The 16,099-nt window shown below is 35.2% G+C and overlaps 2 protein-coding genes and 1 pseudogene across 2 annotated transcripts; all 3 read right to left on the reverse strand.

Moving 5' to 3' along the window:
* Positions 1-277: 277 nt before the first annotated feature.
* LOC110732978 lies at positions 278-4,389 on the reverse strand (annotated as a pseudogene).
* Positions 4,390-9,746: 5,357 nt separating this feature from the next.
* Positions 9,747-10,449, reverse strand: LOC110732979 (60S ribosomal protein L27a-3-like). Its single transcript, XM_021912974.1, has one exon. It carries the CDS (start codon positions 10,322-10,324, stop codon positions 9,881-9,883), a length of 444 nt encoding a protein of 147 aa, XP_021768666.1. The 5' UTR covers positions 10,325-10,449; the 3' UTR covers positions 9,747-9,880.
* A 2,023-nt stretch (positions 10,450-12,472) lies between these two features.
* LOC110732980 (GDSL esterase/lipase At3g62280-like) lies at positions 12,473-14,371 on the reverse strand. Its single transcript, XM_021912975.1, has 5 exons — positions 13,897-14,371; positions 13,637-13,822; positions 13,358-13,536; positions 13,027-13,291; positions 12,473-12,815 (listed from the first exon to the last, which is right to left on the reverse strand). Exons 1-5 carry the CDS (start codon positions 14,156-14,158, stop codon positions 12,589-12,591), a joined length of 1,119 nt encoding a protein of 372 aa, XP_021768667.1. The 5' UTR covers positions 14,159-14,371; the 3' UTR covers positions 12,473-12,588.
* Positions 14,372-16,099: the final 1,728 nt, after the last annotated feature.

Raw genomic sequence — 16,099 nt, forward strand, 5'->3', positions numbered from 1 at the left:
ATAACAAGGCAATTTATAGAGAGGCCAACACTCCGTTCTGATGTAATCAGCATCTTCATAATCGAGTTGCTTATTGATAACTGAGGTTTTCCTTTCTGAGGGGGTGGGGCTGCACACTCAGAAGATTTAGAGTTCAATATGAAGCTTTGCTCAATAGAATCAAGTCTTTAGATTTTGATCAGACATTCATATTGATATTATTATACAGGTCAAGAATTACTATAATATTCCCAGTATTTGCTGGAATTATCATGTGGAGAAAAAGCTGCAAGCTTTATGAAAGCAGCGCCACCAAAATTATACACTTTGATTTGATTAATACAAACACCACTATTGCAACAGGCAGACCTAACACTTCCATACAAAGAGCTGAAGTTAACAATAAATTACAAATACAAAACTTGAAGCTGTTACTTTGAAGTTGATTCTGTTGAAGGTCCAGGACTCTTTCCTAGTTTTGAGGGTTGAGTTTCTGCAGACCTTGGACTAAAAGGTACGTTCCTACCAGATCGCGGACTTATGTGTAATCGAGGACTGTATGATGAAAGATGAGGGCTCTGAATGCCTCTCACCTCTCTTGACGGTGTTGTTGTTGAGCTTGTTACCTTTGGATTGCATATATGCCTGACCTCACCTCGGCTTCTAGTCACCATTTCGTCCAATATCTCACCATCTCCAGCAAGTGTAGCCCCTGAGGCCAATTCATGTTCCTGTTTCAGCAATCAATATCAGCATCAGAATTTATATACTAATATTTAGAATATACATCAACTAATGCTATATATTATAAACAATATAATTGAGTATGATTATTTTAAAAAGGAGTGTTTTGAGTGATTATACCGTTGTAAGATCGAATGCCAGAGCTGGTGACTCCTCAAATTCCGCGGCATCCAAATCTTGAAGGTGTACTCCTTTGAAAAACTTAGGAAGAATGTATTGTCTCACAGGAACCAAAAGCATAATCATAAGAGGAAACAAAACCCCTGCAATTGGGATCCATGTAATTCCAAAGCAGACGAGCAAATATAATGTTTGGAAAATGGTGAAAAGGGCAATAGACTTGAAAGGAACTGTTTCCACAAAAGTTGCATGATAATCTTCAAGAACCCTGCATTTAGGACATATAATTAGGGACAAGAATTAGTTAACCAGTCTTTATACTGGAAGGGAAAAGGAATTGAGAAGCAAAGTAACTTACTTGTATCTTCTGCTTGGTGCTGTGAAGAGCAGCAGAATCCTTTCCCAGAACTGGTTGCCTGGTAAGCTTTCAATGGCCATGAAAGCAAAGTAGCCCCAAAGTACCGAGGTTGGGATCATTTTAAGTACAGGCATGGCTGCAACACATCCACCAACCATAATGGATTGTAACAGGTTACTGACACGCTGCTCTTTAACCTCAACAGGTAACAACTCATCTATTTCCTTCTCAACATCGAACACACTCTCATCCACAGGAGCATCGATATTTCCCATGCTTGCTGCTGCTTGAATAGTTGAATCTTTTAATTCCTTCAGACCCTGATCAAAGAATGAAATTCACTCAATTAAGCTTCATGTTATCTTGAACTAAATGCAAATAACTAGGTAAAGAGCTTAGAAGTTATACTTGAACTTGAGCTGAAGGCTGCTGATAGATGAGAGGGGTCTGCATCTGTTGGTAAGCTTCTTGCATATTGCCATACAGCTGCCCTAAACTTGCATTCATCCCTATGCTTCTTTTCGCAGCTTGAACAATTCTGTTACGAAGTAGCTGGTGCTTAAGGGTAGCTAGACTTTTTGTATGCATAGGAGACTGAGGGATGACACCATTTGCTGGAGGAATTCCAATAAGACCACATAACAATGTCTGCAAGGAAAGAGGGAAGTCATAGCTTAATACTTGAATTAGAAGAGAAATACTGTAGAGGAGCTAAAAGAAGCCAAAAGTGTTGTCAAGTAGTTACCATGAATCCCAAAAGGAGCAAATCGTAGTGGAAGGAAGGGGGTTTCCTCAAATTAAACTCTTTCTGCTGAGCAAGTTGAGATGCCACACTGTGATCAAAATAATAGAGCACTGCAATCATTGTTGCTGGGACAATAGCTCCGAATATGTATAAAACAGGAACATCAAGCATATCCTGTTACACCAAGCACTAGTAACTTAGGGTTTAAATCCAATAATATTGTAGTCCGGATCTTACTAGAATTATGAAACAAGAAATCTATATTTGCACTTACCTTGATAACAGTCCAATTCTCATACGCGCCAGGAGACCATGGGTTTGGGCTGAAGAGGCGTCTTGGTATCCCTTGTGGAACACTTTTGGATGGTATGTAGGAAGTAGCTGTCCATACTAGAACCATAAGCGGGACACCATAGTCTGCTATCAAACTTCGGAGCCAACCTGGTAGATAGAAGGGAGTAGAACACTAGAACCATTAACTTTTGAAAGATTTGGTATCATGCTCCACTTTAAAACATCAATGAAAGACAACACATGGTTATCTGATTTAACATATTCAAGCTGAGAATACCATGGTTTTACCTGACCCATAGCGCCATGATCTTGCCTTTCTGCTTCGTAGTGCAGTGATTATAAGTCCAAAAGACAGGACCAAAGCAAACATTCCATTTGCAAATCTCCATGAAGGAAGGAACTGAGTTGCATTCGGATCTTCCCTCCTAGGTATGTAGAACTCATCCACTAGTCCCTAAACCATTAAAAAGCGTTCACCACAAACTTAACTATCAGTAAAAAGTGGTAGACAGAATTTTCACAAATAATCTGAACATCTCCAAACCCCACCTTAGCATATAGCAAGATTAAATATGTAAGGAGGTTGGTGTTTGTATACAATTAATAGAAAGAAATTAAAAAAACTTAAATTGTATTTCCATATGTGATTATAGGCCCATTGAAGTGGAAGTTTTGGACCACAAAAGTTAAGTTATAAATCAATAAAGTGTAAAGCAGTATAACAGAAAAAGCAGTAGTATATGCAAAATTAGTGACCTTAATGGCTTGCTGCATGAAGAGCATGGCTATGAGAAGGCCAAACAATTCGCCGGCCAAACGGGTGAACCGATTGATGATGGAGCAAGCCCCTAAGATAGCCATAGAGAACAACAAGAGCGATGTCCACACACAGACCCTGTAACATAATTGACAGTCATTCAAAACGTACAATTACTCCTAACTACATAATCAATTATTCAGGAGTTAGAAGCTCACCATCCAGCCCAAGCTAAGAAGAGATTCCGACCCAATTCGGGGCGGTCTTTAGCAAACTTAAACATGAATTGGTACATAATTACTGTTGGTTCTGCAACTCCTAGGATCAGCAATGGTTGACCACCAATAATAGAGTGAATAATGCCACAAAGTGCAGTTGATACTAATGTTTGCACAGCTGTTAGAACTCCATCTACAATTCATATTTTAATTTTATGAATTCTCTCATTCAATAGTCAACCTGAATTTATTTATTTAATTATTTTTACAGTTTAGTAAATTTAAGAAGAATGAATACCTGTTTCTCTATCAAGCTGCTCCCCAAAGGAAATGACTGGAATTGCAGAAGCAAAGAAAATATATGTGGTAGGAGCTAATATCCTGAATTTATTTAATAAAAACAAAAAGGAGTCAAACAAACTGAAATTAAACAGAATGTAATGAGCAGAAGAATCTGCATATAAAAAAATACCTGTATCCTGCTTTGAATCCACTAGTCCAGTCCTGCTTGTAACACAACAATCTTCCTTTAAGATCATTTTTTGATTCCTTGGAATGGTATAAATGTCTCCTCCATTTTTGTTCAAGATCTAACCTTTTTTCCTTTTGCAATTAGAGCATACAAAGTGGATCCAAAATATACTCCAAATAACAAAGTTAACAATAGTCAACTGATTCAAATGCCTGTAATAATTTACATGATTTTCCAAGATTTGCAATTTAAGTAAACTGAGACCCCCCTTCCTTTTCACTCAAATCTTGAATGTAATGCCCAAAAAAAAAAAATACAAAATATTAGCAGAAGAAATCTTGAATATGAAGAGGAAACCAAGAACAGAAATTATATTAAGCAGCTGATTTAAGGGTATATTAATGTAGTGATTAGAGAATGAATGAATAGAGCAAGTGCCACCAAACAGAAACTACCACAATAACCTTTTTGGGTTAATAAGGTTAAGAGGTGAGTTTCTGAAGTTAGGCTTTGCCCTTAATATTATTAGTTATGAGAGTATTGTGAAGTGAAGGAAAGCTCCAAATATATAACAGCTTCAAAATTAAAATTAATAAAAAGAAAAAAAAAAAACAAGTATAATAAGGCAAAGGGTGGGTGAGTACTGAGTGATGAAACTGGAAAAGGTGCAAAGAAGTTGATGAATAAAACAAGCAAAGTGCGGGTCAAATCCTTTTGTTTAAATTTAAAATACCTCACTCTGCCATTATTATAAAGTCATAAGATGCTGCTGTTACATTATACGGAGTACTTCAAATAATTATACAATACACATGCATGTAATCTTTTTTTTTTTTTTTTGTTAGGCAAACATTATAAGATAGAGCTTATGCATTGGAATTAGGTGTTGTTTGGTTGGCTTAATATCTTGTGGGCATTCAAAATTTTCATAAATTTCATTTTAGACTTCTTGTTTGGTTGACACAAAAAAGTAAAAATGGGGACAATGCCAATTCATGGGAATTTTGACTTCCCTCAAAACATGGGAATTAACTTACCCAATCCCCCTTTGGTAAGTTACAATTCCTATGGGAATTTACTTCCTCCATTTTTAACCAAACAAATTTCATGATGTCCCATGATTTTGACAAAAGAATTTAATTCCTACAAATTGTAATTCCATGGGAATTTTCACTTCCCTAATGAACCAAACGACCCTTAGTATTTCACGAGAGCTGATACACATACAACCATTGTATGTTGACCCTACATACAATACCATTAGAAATTTGACACATCAACGGAAAATGGGAGAAAATTAGGTGTGCGACAATTTATTTTCTAGTTTAAGATATTGATAGCAGACGCCAAAATTTTTGGAAATATCTTGTTTTATGTTGACTACAGTATAGTTTTTGTAATATATATACATATATATGCCAAAAATACAGCAACAATATGATCTTACATACTCCATAATCTACATAGTAGTTAGTACTTTAAAACAAAATTCAGAAGTTGAATAATTTAACTTTGTTAAACATCAACATTCACCCCAAGTTTTCATTTTTTATGTGGCTCTAAATCTGCCATAATATTGACCTTGCTTATAATTTGTTATATTTAAATTAAAGGCATCACCCACCACTTAACTTAAAAACCACTCGTAAATAAATGAAAATGGTTGGACAAAGTTATAGGCTCCTAGACGGAAGATTCTGATGACATGGGCCTTAGCTTGCCAGTTCAATACAGCTTATTTTTGATGCATCTTACAATTATACCAGTAGTTGCTGCTACCTTCCCTAACACCTACAATTTTTATACTAGTATAAGGCATTTCCTCTTGACTTTAAGTACTGGTAGTACGGTATACCCCGTAAAATACATAGTCCTGCAATTCTAGCCTTGCTTATCTCCGCACTCTAATGCTCGGAAACTGGAAACAATAAGTACCGCCCGTATTTTCGAAGTTGCGAAACACTGCACATTAATGATTGTCCAACATGCCTGAACCAATTTAAATGTTGATCCAAAACGCTTCTAAAATAGATTTGTCCTCCCATATTCGTAAATCAGTATGAATGTTATTCCGTTGAGAACTTAATTCAACATTTATGAAAAAGAGATAGCAGAAGGATTGCATGCATAGATCTATATAACCCCTCTAACATTTTTTTTTTAAAGAAAGAGATAGCCATATGTACAGTTCTAGACTTGCAGGCAATTAATCAAACAAAGTACAGAGAAATAAATAAATTATTGTCCTACAACTCTACATGGCAAATTAGCTTCCATGAAAAAAGTCGGGTGATAAAATATATTATCAATATGGGACAATATCATTGTCACATTACTTTATTAGTTATTACAGTCAAGATAAAAGATACATTTTTATGTTATCCTGCTTGGCTACTGCTCACTGGTTCACTGCATCAACTTTTATCACCTACGACTTTTCTTTTTATCCTTCTTTTCTTTTACATACAAATATACATTGCATTATTGTAATGCCAACCAGCCTATGGGCTACGAATTTATAGCCTAGTGGAAAAATAAAAAACAAAAAATTACCAATGGAGAATTATTACAACATATCCTCATCCTTTAAGCTATTTTTGTATTATTTCTATTTAAGTCGTCTCTATAAGTGGTTTTTAATAAATTATCTAAGCATACCGATTTTATTCAATAAAGTCTTAATAAAAAGGAATGACTATATTTATATATTTAAGGAATAGTACTTCCTCCGTTTCTTTTATTGCAACACTTCCCTAAAAAGGAAATGTCACAATACTTGCAACACACTATAAAAGGAAAGTTACTTTAGGGAAAACTATACTATTTCCTTATTTAAAGCACATAAGCCCACTAAATTACACTCCTAACAACCACTCATCCATTATAAAGTGTATTATATCATGTGAATCCCACATTTCTTAAATACCTTGAAAAAGTGTGTGTTGCATCTAAAAGAAAACGGAGGAAGTATTAGTTTTAGTACGACGTACAAGGATATCAATCAATTGTTGCAAAGTTTAGAAATTATTATACATACTCAGAATTCGAGAACAGTTTCATCTACTCTACTAGCCTTTGTGGTTACATAACTACATACTTGTATGTTTTAACAGGTCAAATTTGCTACAAGTTGTATCAAATTAATAACTTTTTTTTTTGACAGTGATCAAATTAGCAACTTGAAATGGAGCATATTTATCCTTTTTTTTTTTTTTTTATTGAACTTGTTTGCACCAGGTCAATCAAAGGACAATAACACAGATAGAAACCTACCACTACATGACTTACATTGCGCCATTCATTGATACTTAATTGGAACATCAAGCAGGGTAATAGTAATGTATACAAAGGCAACTAAGTACTGCAAAAAGCCACAAATTACCCTTGCATGAAGAAGGTCCAGGGATATAACACAGCACAAGTTGATGTCGTTAACACTTTAACAGTATAAAATCTTGGCTGAAATCAATTCTAAACCACATTAACATGACCAACACCACAATTCCACAGTACAGAAAAAACAAGAAGCTCAAAGGGGTGTAGTTGAATATCTGGAAACTTTTGGTTGTCCAAAACTCAAATCCTAGAATATTCAGCTGAATTTAGAGCACCTATTCTTTTCTCTTCCGGCATTGTCTGTTAAATGTGCTTTATTAAAGAAAGAGTTGAGTGGAGAAATTTTTTGTATTGCTCGTGTATTTGAAAAAAAAGGTGAAAAGAATGACTAGTTTTATTTGCCTACCAACTGCAGATCATGCTCGTCCAACTAAGATACTATTCCTACAAGCTAAGGCTACATAAATTAGTATTATACATAATACATGCAAACCAACCAAATCATATATACTTAAATCATGCAGAAACCAAAACAAATAAAGATGCAATACTACAAAATAAGAAAGAGATCCTCGTACTATATGTTTTTTTTTATTTCTTCTTTCGATTGCAAGTGCTCGAACTACAGACAAAATAAGCTTTGATTTCTGGCTGACAGTGCTCTCGATCGCGATCAAACAATATAATTCAATAGTTTGGTCACTTAAACATTGTCTGAAAGAAATTTTAGCATGTAACAATCATATAACTAGAGAAAATCCAGCAATTCAAATTTCTGATAGTCCAAAGCTTAAAACATTGAATCTGTCTGTCTGATGAATATGCATCTCCCAAGAGCAATTACTAAGGACTGACCAAGGGAGGCAATCACAAGTCAACCAGACAGTCTGTTAGTTAATGAATGGAAATTATATTATTGATTAAGTTAGCTTAGATTATTTTGATTGCCCATTTTTCAGGAAAATGCATTACTTAAGCATCACCAAATTTCAACCTATCTTGGGACTTTAGTCGAATATTTAATATCGCCTTTATTTAATTATAAAGGCGAAACTAAACTTGGTTTGTAGAGCGGCCTATACTCATAATTAATACAAAGTTAGTATTAAAGTTAGAACTTTTTTAATTTTTGACTAAACTAAAGTTAGAACTTCACTTTAAAAACTCACTCCAATTTGGCATTTTAGGAGTGTTCATGGCTACTCAAACCCTAATGAAATGAAGCTTTGGTACTCCGTAGTATTTTAACAATGATAGTACTAAAAAGTTATAGTTTTTGATAAGATTCATAAGAGTAAGACAGTTCATTTAGAAGTTCATACTCAAACAATATTCATTCCCCAGAACATGACATCCTTGGATAACTTTTCTTTCCCAAATGTTACTATAATAAGGTTGCCTTTAGGTGATTAGTTCACTAGTCCTCTGTCCATTTCATATTGTTCTTTCTATTTATAATCTTACCGTGAGACTAAATTATTCATAATAGGGAGAACATATTACTAGGGGAGTACCAAACTCAATTGATTATAGGATTCCAAGCTTATTTGTAACAAGAAGTTTTGCATTTTCACCACAACTGAGTCTTCAAATTGAACTTTTATCCATTTTCATGAAATCATATGAAAGTGCTAATATTCAGTTTCTTCCAAAATCAAGACATGTGAATTTATCCCTTTGTTGCAAATAATAGTTAACGGAGGTAGTAGTTAAATTCAATCAAATTTAGTAGCATTGATTTGAAGTTGAGGCTTTAAGAGTCGAGAGCATCATCATCCATGGATAAGAACAAACAAGAAAAATAAGTTGACAGTAGTATTCTGATCTCTCTCATCACCCCCATTATTTCCATATTTCTTCTCCAATGGAGCCAAATATCTTATTTGTCCACATTTCCACAACCCTCGCCGCCTCACATTCTGTTTCTATTCCAAACGACATCAAAACGTAAAGAAACTGAATGTAATGCTACACTGTTCTAATCCCTTAGGTGCAATTCTAAGAGACAGCTACCGGTAGCTTGCAAGTGTTGCAACCCGCTCCACCATTTTCTTAGGATGAGCAGGTGATCTCTGTATAACGTATTTTATTATCTAAGACTAATTCTAGGCATCCCAAAAACTAGGACTAATTACGAACAGGGGTACATTCACTTTTACATTGTCTAATTTCAGAACAGGACCTGTGTTTATCAATACTATCCTTAACACTAATATATCATACATGCGCAATACTTTGCAGCAGCCATCTTATACCACACAAAAACAAAACACAGAAAAGCAGAAAAGGGGAAAACCCTCCAAATGCAGCCTCTGTTCAGCTTCAGATCATTTGAGAAATTTAACACAAGATTAAAAATAAACTACTTCAGGTCTCTAAAGTAACAGAGTAGCCCCTCAATGCAATCCAATATCCACGACAATTTTACTGACCATGAATTCATAGCCCCCTAAGCTCTCCTATAGTCTGTCTATTCAGATCAATAACAAATATTCTCAGAGAAGCTCAAGTATGAACCTTACAAATCAAAAGGATATGAAACCATTAATATTAATACAATAAGTTCCTATTTTTCCTGTCATTTCAACTTATTGAATTACTGCAAATTTCATAAAAGGCAAACCTAACAGACCCTTCGACCAGTTCTAAATTACTCATACACAATCAACACTATAAAAAAAACAATAATAATTTCATAGCATAGCATGTAATGATCACAAAAATGGTCAAATAATAGCTCATATCATTAAATGAATATGAAACAAGAACAAAAAGAGTCCTCAAATTCCAGATCTAAATTTAAAACCCTGGATAACATTCCTATGACAAAATTGCATAAACAAAAGATAAAAAGAAGCTAAGCAGTAAGAAGAACAGCGCCGCCATTCTCCTTAATCTTCTTCTCAGCAATCTTAGAAATCAACTTAGCCTTAACAACAATAGGCTGAGAATCAGGCAAAACACCCTTACCAAGAACCTTAAAGTAACCAAACTGGGTAACATCAATGACAGGAGCCTTGCCTTCCTTGGAAGCCTTCTCCTTGACATCTTCAGGAAGCATTGACCAAAGCTTGTCGATGTTGACGATGGGGCAGTGGAACCTGTTCCTGAGTTTGTGGAAGTAACGCATACCGACTTTGCCGAAGTAACCGGGATGGTACTTGTCGAACAGGATTCTGTGGTGGTGCATACCTCCGGCATTACCACGTCCACCTGGATGCTTTCTGTGCTTTCCGATACGACCGTGTCCTGCTGACACGTGTCCTCTCTTCTTCCTGTTCTTCTTCAATCGAGTCGTCATCTCTCTCCTCACTCAGGAATGGAATTGGAGGTCAAACGTGTGGAACGGCAGAGAACTAAAATTAGGGTTTTCAAGATGATGCTTTTATAACTGCTCTTTCTGGACTAGGGTTTTTTTTAATTGGGTTCTTAGAATTTTCGGATTTTGGATGCTTACCATTCTTACCAACTTCTTCTTTTAATTAGCCCAAAGCCCAAATTTTCTTCTTCTTCCTCTTTTTTTTTTTTTTTTTTTTTTTTTTTTGGTTTTTTAATTTTCATTTTCATTTTTGGGTTGCATAAGTGCATTTAGTAATAGGGGAGTCCAAAATTATTACTTGTATAGTGTAAAAAAAAAGCAAAAATTGTTACTTGTATATTATATTCTATAGTATGATTAGTACTCTATCACATATTTCATAACTAAGTACAAGTAATAGATTGATTAAAGAATGGGGTCTGATAATATTGAAAATGAGATATGAGAATGTAAGAATATGATTAACGAGGTTTTTTTTTTTAAAAAAAACATATGATTAACGAGGTTTTTTTTTTTAAAAAAAAAAACATATGATTAACGAGGTTAGTCATGAGAAGAGAGAATATAACATATAAAGAGAGAAGAAATAAAGATGAGAGGAAGTAATGATTTGGTTAAAAAACAAACCAAAATTCATATTTCTAAGAAGATACATCTTAGTTGTTGAAATATAACATGTAAAATGATGCACACACTAATAAAGATTAGTAAAGTACTATAGTAATACGTTGTAGTACTAACGAACTTTTGATAATCCTCATCCTTCCGTATTTCCGTCCACATAGCTACCAATATACCAAGGAGTACAATAAACCAACATAGGTTGACATATACCAATACATTATACATACATAAGACTTAAATTGTGGTTTTTTTGAGCTATATATTCAAATGCAAGGGCTCACTTGGTATCTGATAATTGGAAGTGAACTAATGATAAGACAGTCTTTAATTATAGGATTCCCTCTTAATAGTGGAGACTGTGGGACTGATAAGATTGCTGATGTAATAGTTCATACTCACATTCTTATTTCTTAGTGTTCTTTCTTTCCAAGCTTTTCAATCTTTATTTATGTATGCATGTCAACTTCACTTCTTTTATTAGTAGGTAGCTAGCTTCAATTTGGTTTTTAATTACTCATACTGTTACCTTTAATCGCCTCTATTGAATTATGTGTTCTCCTTCAAAAACTCGATACTTTTTATGCTTAAAATTCCTCCATTATTAATAATTGTCATGCAATGATTTTGTCTGGTGGCTTTGCTTTAGATTAAGGGCTTCATCAACAGCAACAAAAAGAAAATTTAATGGTTGATCTTCTTCCTCTCCCATGGTCCACACATCCTATTGTATTCCTAATTTCTTTCGTCCATAACTCTTCCATCTAATGTTTTTACATGGTTTATAAACCTCTGATTGAACCTTAATCATTGACAGATTAAAGCGTAAATGAAACGTCACATGTTGCGATCAATTGGGTTCCACTAGTCTGTTCCTGATTTCTGGTTCTTATTTCCCCTGCAGGATTTTTGACTATTTATCTAAGCTACAACGAAAGTTATTCCTGTGAAGTAATTCACAGCCAGGAAGCAAGTATTATTACTATGCAAATTCTGGTCTTTCAACCTTGATTGGGTCAAAGAAAGTGTTTGGGTCCAATTTATCTAATTGGGCCTAGTCATGTATTTGGGTCCAATTATCTTATTGGGCCTGATCACTAAATGACTTCATATTCCAAGGTCAAGGCCCGAGCCTCCAATTAAGCCAAGTCAACCAAGAGTCTTTTGGTCCGAATTGCCATGGTCAGCCCATGACTATTTAAAGGCCCAATTGCTCTCCCTCATCATGTGCAAAGGTATAAAAGCCTTCAATTCATTCATTTATACATTACAACACAACAAAGCCTCAAGCATTAAATCTCTTGCATATCTTTCTCTCTCTAAACACTGTTTGACTTCGGCATCGGAGGGGTCTTCCTCGGATCCACCCCCGAGGCCAGTTTACGTGTTTTAGTTGTGCAGGAAACCTTCGGCCAGCATCAATTGGACCGGACCAGTCTTCAGCCACTTCAGCGGGCCTTCGGCAAGGCCCCATTGTTTTCATCCGAAACAGAAAGAATGAAGCAAACATTCCAAACTACAAAGTTTTTCTTTAAATTTCCTGCTCAATCCCACTTCAAGAAATGATTAAGCAAACATTCAATGTACTCACTCTAGTAATAGCCTATATTAGTGCAAATCAGGGGTTAGTTCCAGAATTGCTCAAGCTTACTTTTCGGGCTAGAATAAACTCCTGACTGTATTCTTGCAGCTACTACACAATTAGCAGCTTCAGTATAATGAACTCCATCCCAAACTATGGACTGTGATACATTGCTGCATATGCTGTAACCTGGCTGCCCACATGTTGCGTTTCTGTCGTAGAAGTATGGAGCCCCATGACCACAGCAAGCTGCAAATGGGTTTTTGAATCCTAGAACAATACACCACATTTTTAACTTAAATTTAATTGAGAAATAAACAAGAATGATTAAACAACAGCAATAACTCAAAATTAATCTCGCTGGGGCACAACCTTACCCCTAAATAGTCATAATAATATATAAAGAGGGCTTCTTTATTTTATTTATTTTGTTACCAGTAATAATAAACATAAGCTTTAAGAGAGCTCAGAAAGTTATTACCATATTTTTCAGGGTTGGCAGAGAGACTGTATTTGACAGAATATACATCAACATAAACAATGACAGCATCCTTGTACACCGATCTTAGATCCTCAGACAGTGTGCGGAGCCCCTTATTGAAGGTTTTTGCAACTCGGTTATGTACACGAAGACATCCCACGCGATCAAGGTCACTGCTTTTGTGGGGATGCAGGGCAAGTTCTTTGGGTTGACAGCCTAAGGGCCCTGTGTTATGGATCCAAAATTTTCTCCCACCATATTGGTACTGTCTGTAATTATTTTAGCAATCACCTAACAATGAACCTGAATGTAGTCCAGAATCTAAATGCACAAGTTGAGAGCTTACCTGCACAGCCAACCTAATTTCTTCAAGAAAGGATGGGATTTTTTGAGCAACAGGATCATATGTTATATTTGATGCATAAAGGGCCAATAGAAGATCATTTTGTCCAATGTCAATCGTATAAAGTGCTCTGCGGAACCCTTCTTCGTCGATCAAGTCCCTGGATCCTGCATATAATGTAAGTCATCAGTTTCTAGACCATATACATATAATAGGCTTCATTCAAGAATTATGGACTTGTTATGTAAGTTAATACTACTAATTTACCAAGTGAAAGGAGCTCAAGTGATCGATTTTTGAAGTGAATGAACTGACGAACTTGGACACTCAAAGCAAAAGGAACAAACTTTGGCAGCAGGGTTGCACCCGAGACAGCAAAGTTAACACCGCTGGTAAAATTTGGTGACAGTGAATCCAAGTATGGGCTCAGGTAGTTCAACTTCAGGTGCTCACCTGCCAGACAATGAATTAGATTTTTTCAAACATAGAAAAATAACACTCCCAACGATGGTATAAAGTTTACTCACAGAAGAAGTCAATTATAAGACGACCATCGCCTAATCGGCCTGTGCCCCTGTGGAAGAATGTAATACCATTCGGCAGGCCAATGGGAAGTCCAGTACCAGCTAGCACCCCTCCAGTATCTGAATTCGAGTCTCCAAAATTAACAACAAGGGGCCTCTTCAGACGTCCAGTACCTTCTACACCATTTGAGAGTGTTAGTAACAGCAGCAGCAGCAGTATGCTCATCCAACACCACATTGCACTCATCATCCGAATCTCCATCATTATTCCAGCGAGTCACTTATTCTCAGGCTTAGCATCTTTAATCCTCTCTTTTTATTTCTTTTCTTGGTCAATTTTTATTTTATTTTCCAAAATACAGCAATTTGGCAAGAGGACATAATTTTTATCTCGAAAAGCAATAGAGAAACATTACAAATTGAAAATACAACCATTAGTAATTGTATTTAAATTTTGGCTCAATTAAAGATAGTTTATCTTCTCCTTGATCCTCAAAATAAGCTGAGATAAAAATTAAACAAAATTAAAATCGGTTCCTTACATACGCACAACTTTGAAAGTCTAGTATGAATTATAAAATAATGCATTAGATGTAAACAGCCACATGGATGCAGTAAACTTGAAAGTGAGATGTTTAGGATAACTCCTCTACATCAAACCTTGACTTTGTAAGCAGATCTCAAATTTGTAGATTGCATTTAAAATAGGAAAACAATTGAAGGGTAAATTAGTCGGAAAGATCAATATGTAGTCATTGTCTCAGTGAAGAGCAAAAAAGAGTAACTAGAGTGCGGTGAGCGTGGATCGAACACGCGACCTTCAGATCTTCAGTCTGACGCTCTCCCAACTGAGCTATTGAGGTTACAATGTGTTAAATACTTGACAAAAGACATAATTTTGAAAGCTACGTAGCTTGCAAACAAGTTCGTGAAGGAGAATCAAAGGATCAACACTTACTGTATCTATTTTATTATATGGAAAGGCCTTTAACACAAAAAAAATAAAATAATTCAATGGTCCTTCAACATTCCTGAATACAGAATGAGCAAACCTCCAAAAACCAGCAAAATCCAAATAATGCTGATAGACAGACATTGGAATCTCATACAAAAAGTAATAGAACAATAATTAAACCTAACAACGGATTAGAATAAAAAGGTAGATAGAAAATGCGGTTAGCGTGGATCGAACACGCGACCTTCAGATCTTCAGTCTGACGCTCTCCCAAGTCCCAACTGAGCTATCCCCGCAACTTATGGTTTAAGTATGTTAGAAAAAATTGACATCAAACAATCTTTTCAGAGAGCTTCATAGCTTACAAACAACCTAGTAATTGTATAATCACAGAATCTACAATCCTTTTTCTAATAATAGGAAGGTTCTTTGTTCTTCTGAATGCGGAGGGAAGAAAATTACAAGAACCTAGCACAAGCAGATAGCCAAATAATTCTGACAGCCAGACTGAGACACTAGAATATCAAAAAAGTAGTAAACTAATGATTAGATTAACAATAGAGATTAATTTGTTTAAGGTGACTTATCAAAGTAATTGCAAAAAGAGAGAATCAAAAGAAGGGAAAGCCCCACAAGGCTGAGGCAATCATACTGATAATAAAGGACACAAAATTTAGGCCATCATTCATAATAAATGCATTATACACACTTTCTGCATTAGAAAATTTTGCATACTTTATTACTAACTTGCTGTTGTCACATTTTAATGGTCTTATGATTATGATTAGTAAACTCAATGATGGAATCAGACTACTAATGGACTACCACCAATGAATCCAACAAAACTTGTGGGATGTTTTAGCCTTTAAGAGAGTTATCACTTTCAACTTTCAAGCTTGTCCTCATCTGCATTATTTTGGTTTGGTATAATTGATTCCCTTCTTACCTGCTATGATCGTCCTCGCCGTATGCTAAAAGTAGAATATACAAACATACTCAATTATGAAGTGTATTTCAATTTATCCTTAACATAATTCAAGGAGAATCTAGAGCAGAGACAGATCATGTGTAGAAAGATGGTAAGGTTCCATCTTAACTCATCTTTCTTATACATGGAAGTGCATTATGTATGTATTAGTTTTTGTTTCGAACTGATCCATGACTGAACTTAATGTTATTTTATCTAACTTAATTAATCATAATCTGCAATTTTAGTTTTCCTTAAACAAGAACCTTTTAAGGTGAAAAAAA

This window comes from Chenopodium quinoa, unplaced genomic scaffold (assembly GCF_001683475.1).
Source record: "Chenopodium quinoa cultivar QQ74 unplaced genomic scaffold, ASM168347v1, whole genome shotgun sequence".
NCBI lineage: Eukaryota > Viridiplantae > Streptophyta > Magnoliopsida > Caryophyllales > Amaranthaceae > Chenopodium > Chenopodium quinoa.

Coding starts and splice junctions, on each gene's coding strand:
- LOC110732979 (XM_021912974.1), bottom strand. CDS start 10,324: ATGACGACTCGATTGAAGAAGAACAGGAAGAAGAGAGGACACGTGTCA.
- LOC110732980 (XM_021912975.1), bottom strand. CDS start 14,158: ATGATGGAGATTCGGATGATGAGTGCAATGTGGTGTTGGATGAGCATA. Junction 13,823..13,896: donor TCTTATAATTGACTTCTTCT/GTGAGTAAACTT, acceptor ATTGTCTGGCAG/GTGAGCACCTGAAGTTGAAC. Junction 13,537..13,636: donor ACTTGAGCTCCTTTCACTTG/GTAAATTAGTAG, acceptor CATTATATGCAG/GATCCAGGGACTTGATCGAC.